At 33.1% G+C, this 13,981-nt stretch overlaps 1 protein-coding gene and 1 long non-coding RNA gene across 6 annotated transcripts in view; one reads left to right on the top strand and one right to left on the bottom strand.

The window, feature by feature from the left end:
* The window catches only part of grik5 (glutamate receptor, ionotropic, kainate 5), a 179,793-nt gene that overhangs the window by 9,620 nt on the left and 156,192 nt on the right, over positions 1-13,981 (bottom strand). For all 5 annotated transcript variants that reach the window (XM_087286347.1, XM_087286349.1, XM_087286346.1 and 2 more), the window contains 7 exon segments: positions 11,988-12,191; positions 11,704-11,817; positions 8,884-8,993; positions 5,791-5,964; positions 5,522-5,687; positions 3,339-3,564; positions 1,403-1,531 (listed from right to left, as the gene is read on the bottom strand). In XM_087286347.1, coding sequence (XP_087142473.1) covers positions 1,403-1,531; positions 3,339-3,564; positions 5,522-5,687; positions 5,791-5,964; positions 8,884-8,993; positions 11,704-11,817; positions 11,988-12,191 — 1,123 coding nt within the window.
* The window catches only part of LOC147833285 (uncharacterized), an 84,919-nt gene continuing 80,389 nt past the window's right edge, over positions 9,452-13,981 (top strand). Inside the window, exons 1-2 of the long non-coding RNA XR_015511117.1 lie at positions 9,452-9,552; positions 11,956-12,074. This is a non-coding gene — a long non-coding RNA (uncharacterized LOC147833285). The remainder of the gene's footprint in view (positions 9,553-11,955; positions 12,075-13,981) is intronic.

Raw genomic sequence — 13,981 nt, 5'->3', positions numbered from 1 at the left:
TCTGAAATTAAGAACGTGCACATTAAAGATGACATCTCACTAAATCATGTGATTTGCAATAAAACTTTATAGTGTTTATAATACTATAATTCTGAACAAAAAAAACTGTATTATATCTAGCACGTTTTCAGTTGTGTAGCAAGCAAAACATATGATAATGTGCAATATTTCATGCATGCAAGGATCGCTGGTCTCACTCTCCCATGTGCTTTGTCCTAAAGCGACTACTGTATGCTTAGTGGTTGGCTGGCGGGGAACAGGAATTACACTTATTTCTAAGCCATACTTACATGCTATTTCAGATTGAATATTCAGTGTAGCGGTAAACAATATGGGAGCGTGTCACAGGCTCTCATTGTTTAAAAATGAAACAATGTGTATATAAAACTCACTTCACCTCAGTAAAGCAGGCTAGGCGGAATAGCGATATTTTCTGATGTTTTGTTGTTAAACGAAATAAAAATCTACATTATCTTTGCTGTAAAAGCCCCCCTATAAAACTGAAAAACTGGGGGGGGGTCATACACCTTTAATGCCTGACAGTAGAGATTATTGACAGCTAGGCATGGGGAGCAGAGAGAGGGGAAAAATCGGCACAGGACCACGAGGCAGGAATGTGTCGACGCACTAAACCACTGGAGCCGACGTCATATCAATCTTTCGCCGAAGATTTTCAGAAGATTTCAGTGGCCATTCATAAAACAACAAAATCTACATAAGCCTTGTGTGACTAGAATAGTTTTAAAACATAACATTACCCAAAAGAAATACTTCAGCCATTGTGTCATTCTTCCACTCTCAGAGTTCATCAAGGTTTTTTTTAAATTAATCTTCAACGCCTCCTGATTATCTTTTCTAAATGATCAACTAGAAGTCAAGTTAGTAGTTGTTGCTCTTACAACTGGGATTGATGACAAATCTTTTTTTTTTAAACAGAGGCTGCACGTGCTGTTGAAGAATACAGACACAGATAAGAGGTTTTCACTGACTGTAGACTATATTTTGTGTTGTTTTTAACCTAATTAAAGACAAAATGTCTGGTGTGTGTATGGTGTGTGTAGTTTCTCTGTAGTTGGTAATATATTGGAGACTGTAAGGATCTGTATGTGTTCAAATATGTTCATTTATTTATTTATTTGATATAATTGCAGACGTTACAGTAGACTATTTCGCGCTGTCATTGATCAGTTTTAATAAAATCCTGTTCATAGAAATGTTAGTAATAAACATATATACACAAGTATTTATGTGTGTAAAGCTTCTGTTTTGTGAGAAGTACTTTTCATATGATATGTGAGCGACCCGTACAGCTTTATTGTAGACATTTCCTCGAGCGAGAATGATTCGACTGAAACTGAAATGAGCCTATTATTGGAGGAGATTACTGTGGTGTAGTTCTTGCCTTTGGCTCGGTGGTCTTCCTCTTTGGGACACTTTCCTCCCTCCCACCATCTTCTCTTCAGGATCTCCAACCTGTTATTCTCCTGCAACTGCAGCACTGCCAGACTGAGCTCATCTCTGAAAGGAGAACCTGGAAAAGAGAATAACAAACATCAAGCCTTCTTTATCATGAGCAAGAGCCAATGATGCAAAAAAAAAAAAAAACAGCACATTTAAAACAAACAATGCAGTCTTAAATATCTTTTCTTCTTCATTGCATGCATTAAACATCTGTAATGTGGTCAGAAGCTTCATAAGCAAAGGGAATCAAAAACGTATTATCCTTTAAACGCCACTTAAGACATTATTCACTATACCCCCCCATCTAGTAGATAATAACATTAGTGTATCTGATACATTACATTATACAATTATTAATTAAATACTGCAGAAAAGTACTGGACTTTGTTGAAAGTACTAATGAATTGAGCTTTGACGATAGCAGTGATAAAAAAAGTATCTGCTCAAACACTTTTGAGCTAAAAAATATATTTATAATTTTGGTGGTCAAATATATTTTTCATGTTTTGTAACTATAATATTATATTATGTAAAATATTAGGAGGATTTTTACTGTTGCAGCAATTATATCACATTTTCAGAATTACTTTTGTTTCCATCGTCAGAAGTTCAGTGGAGCCAAAATAAATAATCATACCCTATCACTGTTTGGAATTAGCCTTTTGTTGAGGTACTGAGCACAGTGGTTTGGTGCGCAAAGGGTGAAGCTAGATTGACTAAAAAATGTTGATTTGTAACACAAGTGCTGCTGACTTCGCAAGCAAATAACTTTCAAGGCATACAGTATGTCATTCAGTAGCTATCAAGAAAAGAGACAGCTGGGAATGGAAACGCGATCCAGACTAGGGTTTAGTTTTATTGTAAGTCTTTTCCAGATTCTTTTTTTTATCCCAATATTTTCTTCAGTCTTTCAAGTATATTTCATTCCATTTGAATTATTTTATTTATTTTTGTTCGCTCATTAAATTTAGATATCATTTTCTATTTTTGTTAGTTTGATTTCTTTCCTTTTTATTGTTTTAATTTAGTAATTAGTTTAAAAAAAGAATAATAGAGTGTACAATAAAGTATAACACCTTTAAATATAATCACACCCCATATTTGATATTTGGCAATTTATGGTAAATATATTAATGACATCCAAATTCATATTTACATTCATAAATTATATCAAATGTTTGCTATATATCCAATTTAAAATATAATTCAAAATATGGCAAACATGGCTATTTACTTTTCTTTTTTTTTTTTCAATCATGGGAATTCCAAATATTTACAAATATATATGGCCATATATTAGATTTCTGTATGGGACTGCTCTTGAATAAAGACTGAGATGTAATCTGTCGATTGTACACATTTGTCTTCTTATGATGCATGTAGGGATTTAACAATTACTCCAGACTACTCGAAGATCTTCAAGATTTTCAAGTGCTACTTAACTTACGATGCTTTTGGGGAACAGGCCATAACATTAAAATCAATGGCACAATTGTTTTTACGATCTACTTAGGTTTACAATGCGTTTGGGAAACACAACCCTGCTCAATTTGCTAAAATCAAAGTTTTTAGAGATCCATCCATGTTTGATATATACATTTGGGTTGTTAAAGACCTTAGTATGTAATAATGATTAGAAAAGTGTTTTTGCTTTCTGAGTGAACTAACCCTTCAGTATTTTTTCTTGTATAAGTAAATGTGTTGACTTTGCTTTCAATAGTGTTTTTGTTTTTAATACGCCTGGTTTTCAGCCATTTTTATGTCCTATCTTTACATCTTTTTAGGTTTCAAATAAGCATGTGTCAATAAGCATGTTTTTCTTCCATTTCTTACAAATGAATGGATGAGCTGACAACATTTTGTATGGTTACTCTCACCCAGAGGCATGCCAATGCCGTAACCCTTGGTGTCCAGCAGTCCTCCAATCTGGGTGAGGTTGCAGTTGAGGCTGCGGTGGTACTCATTCATGGTGCTCTCCAGGAGAAAGGCATATTTGGAGTTCACGACTCGTGCGATGCCCTCCTCTGTGCTCTTAACAAAGACACTGGGCTGCTTTGAATACATGTAGTTCCACATGCGCTGATACGTTTGATACCGGGAGTTCTGAGAAAAAAAGAGATGCATCATCAATGCAAACATTTTAATGTAATTTGACAAGCACAATAAGCGGCCAAAAGGAAACAATAACACACGCAGATGGTAAAAACACTTGAGTAGACAAAAGCCTGATAAATAAAATACAGTCAGTAAGCCAAGGGTATTTTTCAAGCAAAGCCAACAACAAAATGAACAAAAGATACAAAAACACATCCAAACATATGCAAATATATGCCTGCTGGCACTTTAACAATAGGCTACAATACAAGCCTGAACATCTTAAAAGAATAATAAAAAAGTGTTCAGTGAGGTGATGTTTAAAGCTTTTTGAGGCATAAATCACATTTTTGTTGCAACTACTGTAGATATGTTTCATAAACACAATTATTAAATATAATGTTCAGCATTGTGTAATGGTATTGTTTTTTTTTTATCATTTAGCCTCATTTGTTTAATTATGGAAAATGTTATGAATGTTGGAAACATGTTGGAAAGAGGACTGAATAAAAAAAAATTATATAATTTTTTGTGAAACCTCCTGAGGCTGAATATCAATATTTCACATCAACATGTGTAACACCAAAGTACATATTTAAGAAAACTTCCAACTATATGATTAAGCTCCACAATAAATGAACAAACAAACAAACAAACAGATAAATAAAGCAAACAAATAAATACTAAACTAAAAGCTAAACTAAATAAACGAATAAATAAATAAATAAGCAAACAAATACTAAACCAAACAAAATAAATAAATAAGCAAACAAATAAATACTAAACAAAACATAAAAACAAATAAATAAATAAGCAAACAATTAAATACTAAACTAAAACTAAACAAAATAAATAAATAGATAAAAAAGCAAACAAATACTAAACTAAACAAGATAAACAAATAAATATGCAAACAAATAAATACTAAACAGAAAACTAAACTAAACAGAACAAATAAATAAAGCAAACAAATACTAAACTAAAAACTAAAGAAAAATTAAATAAATAAATAAATAAGCAAACAAATACTAAAATAAAAATTAAACAAAATAATAAATAAATAAATAAATAAATAAATAAATAAATAAATAAATAAATAAATAAATAAGATGATGCGGTGGCACAGTTTCTGTGTGGAGTATGCATGTTCTCCCCGTGATCGCGTGGGAGCTCTGGGTGCTCCAGTTTCCCCCACAAGTCCAAACACATGCGCTATAGGTGAATTGGGTAAGCTAAATTTTCTGTAGTGTATGTGTGTGAATAAGTGTGTATGGATGTACATATGCTGGATAAGTTGGTGGTTCTTTCCGCTGTGGCGACTCCAGATTAATAAAGGGACTAAGCCGAAAAGAAAATGAATGAATGAATGAATGAATGAATGAATGAATGAATGAATAAATAAGCAAACAAATAAATATTGAACTAAAAACTAAACAACATAAATAAAACAAATAAATAAATAAGCAAACAAATACTAAACTAAAAACTAAAAATTAATTAATAAACAAACAAATAAATAAACAAATAAATAAGCAAACAAATAAAAAATAAACAAACAAATAAATACGGAACTAAAACTAAACAAAACAAATAGTTAATTGAGCAAACAAATACTAAACTAAAAATTAAACAAAATAATAAATAAGCAAACAAATAAATACTGAACTAAAAACTAAACAAAATAAACAAATAAATAAATAAATAAATAAGCAAACAAACAAACACTAAACAAAAAAACTAAACTAAATAAATAAATTTATAAATAAATAAAGCAAACAAATAAATACTAAACTTAACACTAAACAAAATAAGAAAATAAATAAAACAAACAATTTAACTATCTGTTCCAGACAGATGTTTTTAAAATGTGACCATTCATATGCACAACACAGCATGCATTCTGTGCGCATACAGATGTACACATTAATTTACAAGCACACATATGCTACTATAATATAATTTATACCATAAAAAAGGTCATGGTGCTTCCTCCATGAATGGTGCCATATTGGATATTGGTTTGATCGGCGAGGTCATCTGGTGATTCGATTGGCACTTCCATTCTCTGCACAGTCAGAAACGCAGCAAGATTCGCAGTGTATGAGGAGATTATTATGAGAGTGAATGCCCACCTAAAGAAGAGAGAAAGGGCATAAACGGTGGAGCAGAGAGCAGAGAGCCTTTAGCTCTGCTGTGTAATGTGTCCATTGATTGAGTTAAAGTGCTGGGACTCACCAGACCCCGCTGACGCAGCGCGTGGACAGGGCTCTGGGCATGATCTCAGAGCCCTGCTGCATGAAGCCCCCCACAGGAAACCACAGGCTGTTTCCTAGTGTGTACTGATTCTCCAGCAGGTCTCTGCGCTCTCGCAGACACGGATGAGGGTTGTACCATTCATAAGGGCTTAACCTGACAAGAAGACACGCAAACGTTAAAAAAAAAAAAAATGTTTTTGCTAAACTAGTTCTACAATATAACAAAATAAATAAATAAATGAGTACATTGATTATATTATATGTAGATTATAGACTGCAATACTTGCTTAAAACAAACTAAACTTAAAGATTATATTTAGTTGACTTAAAAAGTATTAATATTGTTTAAATTTGCCCTTTGCAATAAACATTTGTATCTTCAATATATTATAAAATGCTGCAATTATAGCTAAAACTAAAATTAGATAAAAAGCAAACATAATTATTTGCTAAACTTTAATATTATATTTAGTTCTCTATGTATATTGTTTTAAATATATTACATGTTATTAACTAAATCAGTGGTTCTCAAACTGTGGTACATGTACCACTAGTGGTGCGCAGGCTTCCTTCAAGTGGTAGGTGGAGGAACCACTGAATAATTAAATTAAAATAATGAACATACTTTTAACACTTTGATGCATATAACACCGATATGATCAGTAAATTGATTTTAATCGGCTAAACCTTTTATTTTATTTTAGATTTTCTAATGTTTGTTATGTATTCTAACATTTGAGGCTAATTTCCTCTCCATATTTGTAACGGTTGTTGGGGGCGTATATGCCTATGTCGACAGGTATGGTTTTAATCACTTGCTTTTCTGACACACAAAGCCTACTCCAACGTGCAGTAAGCAGATCTAATTTCTAATTTAAGTATTTAAATTTAATTCATATATTTAAAACACAAGTTAATGTTTGGATTTCAAAGATATATGTTGCATGTATATATAAATTATTAGTATATTAAAAAAATTATCAAGAAGATTGTAAATGAATATGATGACACAGCATATTTACAAGTTCCAAGGAACATTTCTAGGTTTTGATGAATAGGCTACTACTGTATAATACTTTACATTTAAGTACAGCAGTTTTTTTTTACTTTTTAAGAACAGCGCCATTTTTAATCAACTTTTAAAAGCATTTTAATTTAGACGTTGACATTTTGTTTATTTTTTTAATCTGTAAGCACAGTGCAGTGTTTACATTCAAACTATTTGTAATGTTTAAAGTGGCTGGCAATAAATATTCTTAATAAGAAGAATTATTCTGCCACGTTTTTGAACTGCGCAGAGCTGCATCTGCCTAATTAGGCCTACTATGCTATTGTACTTCAATACAGATTATTATGGTGCTACTTGGAGAGACTATTATTTTTCTGAGGTGGTACTTGGTGAAAAAAGTTTGAGAACCACTAAACTAAATCATAGAAAAAAAAAATCAACACAACAACTACATTAACGCACAAAACAAGCAAATAACAGCGGCAAAATGAAATGTGTGCCATTCAAATGGAAAAAATAAAATTAACCATTAAATATTTGACTTCATTCTCTGTGTATTTGTTTACTTTTTAAATTAAATTGTATTTTTCAATCCTTCATTCATTCAGTCATTTCCCTTCGGATTAGTCTCTATTCCTGAGGTCGCCACAGTGGAATGAACCAACAATGTACATAGCAACTTATAACTTTCTTTAAAACAATCTTTACATACAATTCATCATCCAGAGCTCTTCTGCGTAATTGCACTACTGACTAATGTTTGTTGTCTTTTCTCATATTTATTATGGTGTAGTCACTTGGCACTTTATGTACACTGGCAGCTTCTGTAGCCAAAACAAATTCCTTGTGTGTGTAAAACAATAAAACCGATTCTGATTCTAAACTATTCCGGCATATGTTTTATGTAGCGGATGTCCTTCCAGCTGCAACCCAGTGCTGGGAAACATGCATCCACACTCATACACACACACAAACTCATTCACTACATCTAATTTAGTTTATCCAATTCACCTATACTGCAAGTCTTTGGACTGTGGGGGAAACTGAAGCACCCGGAGAAACCCACAGAAAGACATAAATGTATTTATTTATTTATCTATTATTGTTGTTTGATTTAGGCATTAATGGAAACTGCACAGATTTTTTTTATTATTAAAGAAAAATATTAATAGGGTGTCACAGTGGCTCAATGGTTAGCACTGTTTTTCACAGCAAGAAGGTTGCTGGTTCTAGTCCCGGCTGGGCCAGTTAGCATTTCTGGGTTTCCTCACGGTGCTCTGGTGTCCCCACAGTCCAAAGATATGTAGATGAATTGAATAAGCTTGATTAAATTAATGTGTATGGATGTGTAACAGCCCAGGTTGCCTTGAGGAAGGGACAGGCGTGCAAGATTATCGAAGCATGCATGTACGTATATTTATAACAATTACTAAAAAGGAAGACCACTACAGGTGAAACCAAGCAGACAAGACATCACAAAGAGAATACCAGACAAGGAACTAACTGAATACAGGGACTTAAATACACAGGAGATGATGAATTGATTACATACAGGGGTGAGACACAGGTGGAGGTGATGAACATAATGACATGGTGGGAAGCCAGATCAAAGAAGCACATGGTGAGTGTCAAATGATGAAAATAAACATACACGGATGAGTGTGTGTGTGAATGTGAGAGTATATGAGTGATTCCCAGTACTAAGTTGCAGCTGGAAGGGCATCCACTGCGTAAACATATGCCGGAATAGTTTGCGGTTCATTCCGCTGTGGTAACCCCTGATAAAAGGAACTAAGCTGAAGGAAAATTAATGAATTTTAAAAATAAAGTAGACAAACTAAGCTAATGTGTGAAAAAAATACTGATGTCTTTTGAAGTCTTACTTATCAAATAAATATTTATCTTTTTAAAGAGGCGTATAAATAATTACTGGAAAACAAGACAAATTAGCAAGACAAATTAATTGCAGAGAGTGTGTGTGTGTGTGTGTGTGTGTGTGTGTGTGTGTGTGTGTGTGTGTGTGTGTGTGTGTGTGTGTGTGTGTGTGTGTGTGTGTGTGTGTACCTCGCAGAAAGAAAAAGCACACAGCTGACAGCGAGGTAAGCCAGCAGCATGAAGAGCCAAACAGCCGGTGAGAAAGGATCCAGGAAGGAGAAATAACCTGGCTTCCTGCCCTGAGAGACAGAAAGAGAGGTAAATGAACGCAACTGAAGGAAGGAAGGTGGTAGAAATAAAAGCCAAGAGGAATTAGTTACACTATGAATATTCAGTCTATTAATTACATAAAGGCATTACAAAATGTATGTACTGTACAATATCTATCTATCTATCTATCTATCTATCTATCTATCTATCTATCTATCTATCTATCTATCTATCTATCTATCTATCTATCTGTCTATCTATCTATCTGTCTATCTGTCTGTCTGTCTGTCTGTCTGTCTCTCTGTCTGTCTGTCTCTCTGTTATATAACCTGTATTTTACACATGGACTGTTGTCATCTAGGACAAGGCCTATATAATTTCACAAAACATTAATTTGTTTACCCCATGGTTTTACACCAATGAGTATCGTCTGTTGGTTCTCTGTGATCCAGAAGTGCTTTACAGAAGCATGTTTTACTCCGGCCTCAAGAGGACGCCATTTACCAAAACAGCAGCTAAAGAACAGCTAAAGGTGGATTTTTAACACTCTTCCATCAAAAGTCAACCTTGCTGTTTAACGTTTACAAGGTAAAGCTATTTCAACATTTTCTCTACATTTTTCGTTTGGTTTGAGGCAGTGTGATCCAGGTTATGCTTATTACAGTTTTTCTCAGTGGCTTTGGTGCGTTTCTCACAACACTATTTACATTTGCACAACACATCATGCATTTCTCAAAACAATTAGTCATTTGTGCACATCCTAGTAGCAGTTTCTCGTTCCTTCCAACAAATTGCAAATGCTTTTGGACATGCTTCAGTTGCTTTCATACAACTTTGCTGTTTATAACATTATCATTTGCTTATGTCATGTCAGTCAAAATTAACTAAACTTGTGAATGCTGAATAGTCATTCCATATAACAGTAATAGACCTCATTTCATTATTTGTGTCATTACATACAAAAAATGTTGAACTAGTTGTCAAAATCTGCCAAAAAAAACCTTTATAAAAATCTTTAAATCTTTTTTCCCCTGAAAATGTCTTCTAAATTGAACAATTTAATAAATGATTTAAAGACATATGTATGTTTTTGGTTCAGTTCTAATATGTACTGTAATATTGTTTACAGATGTGCACAGCTTTACCCAAAGGGAGTTTATGTTTGTTGTAAATAAGGGTGTATTTATTCTTTTGCAGGATGCTGTGAACAAATCAGAATTGCAAAGAGCAAATGCAGTAAAAATGTGAAACATACATATGCAGTGTCTTTACTCAGATACCTCACTAAATGCAGTGATGTCTAACTTTACTGGAGCTTTCAAATGGCTGTGCAAATAGTATATAGTGCTGCCTTGAGCTTTTTCAGGAAGTGCCACCAAAATCAGACTTTTTTTGCATTGGAAAAAATGTACAGAGTAAACGGTCATAATAAAAACATGACAAAGACATTTGACTATCTTGTTCATAAACAAGGTTGTCAGGACTTTTCATCATGATGAAACTTACAGTTTTATTGACATGAATGATTCTAGGGTTTACTACACTGAAAAAAAAAATGATTTCTGCAAAATTGGTGCGCAAACATTTTATATGTGTTGAATATGAACAAATAAAATTTTGTAATGTTCAACTTAATGTGTTTGCTTAAATTCAGCCCAAATTTAAATTGTTTACAACCACTTAACTTAAATGTAGTAAATCCAAGGAATCATTTTTGAATAATTTTTTTTCAGTGTACACTAATACTAGACTTGCTAAAATGAAGCCCTCTGTCAGCGATGCATGTAATAGGTGCAGGCAATCACCAGCAGATCTCATCCACATGTTGTGGGAATGCCCTAAAATATTTGATTATTGGACTAAAATATTTAAACTTTAAAAGATGTGTTCAACAGTAAATCTAGATACAAATCCACTTCTGGCCACTTTTGGGTTGGCAGTAGATGCTAACCTTTCAGTAATGGTCCGAATGGCTTTAGCTTTTACTACTTTACTAGTCAGACGTCTCATCCTGTTATAATGGAAACATACCTCTCCACTCTCTTTTGATGTATAGATAAAAGAAGTGTTTACTTGTATTAAATTGGAAAAAAAAAATACTATCACTTATCGGTTCTTTTAAGACCTTTGACAGGTTGTGGTGTCCCTTTTTAGATTACCTACTGGCTAACTCTCTTGATTTTTCATTTATTTATTTATTTGTTTATTATTATTATTTTATTTATTTTAATTATTATTATTATTTACTTATATTTGTTTATTTAGTTTTTTTTCAATGGGAAGTTAGAGGCTGTTGAGGGAGGAAAGTGTTTATTTGGGGTAGTGTTAACAACAACATGGAAGGATAATTATAAAATAAATGTTGTAAGTGATATCCCATGTAAAAAAAAAAAAAAAAAACTCAAAATAAAATTGAAATGATAAAAGTGATACGGTGGTGATTAGGAGAAAAGGTCAGACAGACTCAGCATTACTGCTGTGGTGGCTGTCATAAGAGGTCATACAGTATAGGGCTTTACCCAACTCAGCGGATTTTTTCCAACCTGAACTTAAGCCTATTGCATTCTTACAGTTCACAGCAAAAGTTTGACGGTATATTTATTTGACCTACTCTACAGTTCAGGGTCATTTATACAGAAGGATTTTTTTTTTTATTCTGACTGGGATATTTTTAGTTTTTAGTCTGCATAAACATGCTTACTAAAGCTATTGTGTCGACACTGTATCCATTTAACTTACTATATGGACCCTGTAGAGAATACTGATGCCCAGGGTCATGAAAGGTTTGGAGAAGTCGATGACCTTCTCTCTCTCAGATGTGATGGTAAAAGCAGCTACGGCCAAATCAGCTTTCTGCTCCAAATAATAACGGAGATAAAAAAGAACAAATAGAGAACAGCAATAAGTTATAGGAGCAGAACTTCAATTCTTGAAAAACTCCTCTAGGCACAACTGAACTGAACTGGATGCATTCTGTGTGATTTAATTCAGGAGGAAACGTGTGGTCGAGTTTGACAGCGTACCCTATTGATCAGCTCTCCCACCATGCCCGTCCACGAGCCGTTGGGTTCGGGTGCCCCGTACAGACCATCGTCCACCAGTTTGATGCGGTAGGTGAACTTGAGGATGTCAGATAGCTCTCTTAACATGTCCACACAAAAACCCTCATACTGCTCGTTCCCCTCAAACTCCTGGTAATTAATCTTTCTCATTACGTATGGGTTCTCCTGCACACACAAACACACATACATGTTGCTCATTTAAGTTATACAAGTACACATCTCCATCATTGGTACTTTTACAAGGATAATCTAACAGTGGGTATGTGGCTGGTGGAGCTGCTCTTCAGTGGATATTCTTTCAACTGTGACATTTGTATTCAAATGAACTGAATGTGTTTAATTTAACTAGCACTACAGTACACCAGCATTCCACAATCTATACCATAACTTTACTGCCTGCCTGAAATTTGAAATATTGTAATAGCTTTTGATTGTATTTTCTTCATCTATGTTAAGATGCTTTAACACATTATAAATGGTAAAAGTGCCATAAAAATAAAACTCACTTAATTTTTACCAACAGTCAGTTTAACAGTTTTCACCAAAATCAGCTTATTTTAATGATTTCTTAAAGGGATTGTTCACCCAGAAATGAAAATTCAGTCATCATGTACGTATCTTTGACTTGTTCCAAGCCAATTCAAGTTTTGTTGTTGTTGAACACAGAATAAGATGTGTTGAAGAATGTTGGAAGTGTGTAATCATTGACATCCATAAAAACAAATTATAAAGAAATGAAAGGTTTAAGGTTTCCAATATGGCTGCACAATATACCGTTTCAGCATTGATATCGCTATGTATGCATTCGCAATAGTCACATTGCAGGGTCTGGAATATTGAGTTTATACATTGGGATTCTTTTTAACCAGGAGCCATAGTTTAGAATGAGATTTGTGGAGTCACTCCAGAATTGAACCATAATGGAATGAAGGTTTATCATTGGCATGTGTTTTTAAGTTCTGTAACTGTGTTTAGGCACGAGAAATTGTACCATTTTGTACCATAAAGATTTATTTTATTGAATTATTTTTACAATGAAAGCTACACTGTTTTTACATTTGATTATTTAATCAATTAATAATCAATTATTTAATTATCAATCTAAATTAAAGAATTCTTTTCAAATAGAGCAATTCAAGCTATCTGGTGAAATTATTTTCATATCGCAATATACAGTTGAAGTCAGAATTATTAGCCACCCTGAATTATTATACCGCTTGTTTATTTTTCCCCAATTTCTGTTTTACAGAGGGAAGATTTTTTCAAAATATTTCTAAACATAATAGTTTTAGTAACTCATTTCTAATAACTGATTTATTTTATCTTTGCCATGATGACAGTAAATAATATTTGACTAAATATTTTTCAAGACACTTCTATACAGCTTAAAGAGACATTCAAAGGTTTAACTAGGTTAATTAGGTTAACTAGGCAGGTTAGGGTAATTAGGCAAGTTATTGTATAACAATGGTTTGTTCTGTAGTTTATAAAAATATATAGCTTAAAGGGGCTAATAAATTTGTCCTTAAAATGGTGTTAAAAAATTAAAAACTGCTTTTATTCTAGTCGAAATTAAACAAATAAGATTTTTTCCAGAAGAAAAAATATTATCAGACAAACTGTGAAAATGTCTTTGCTCTGTTAAACATCATTTTGGAAATGTTTAAAAAAGAAGAAAAAAATTGGAAGGGGGCTAATAATTCTGACTTTAACTGTATTTTACAGAAAAACAAAATATAGCAATGTCATGTTTTTCCAATATCGTGCAGCCCTAGTTTCCAACATGCTTCAGTATATCTTCTGTTTTCCACAGAATAGAAAAATCAACCAGGTTTGAAACAAATGAAGTGTGGATAAAGATGACAGAATATTAAGTTTTTGGGTGCATGTGAACAATCCCTTTAAGACTGGACTAATCATACAAAAAATTCAGCTTTGAATTTCAGAAATTAATT

This window comes from Danio rerio, chromosome 16 (assembly GCF_052040795.2).
Source record: "Danio rerio strain M-AB ecotype USA chromosome 16, GRCz13ab, whole genome shotgun sequence".
NCBI classification, from domain to species: domain Eukaryota; kingdom Metazoa; phylum Chordata; class Actinopteri; order Cypriniformes; family Danionidae; genus Danio; species Danio rerio.
This window is presented reverse-complemented; position numbering and strand designations above follow the sequence as displayed.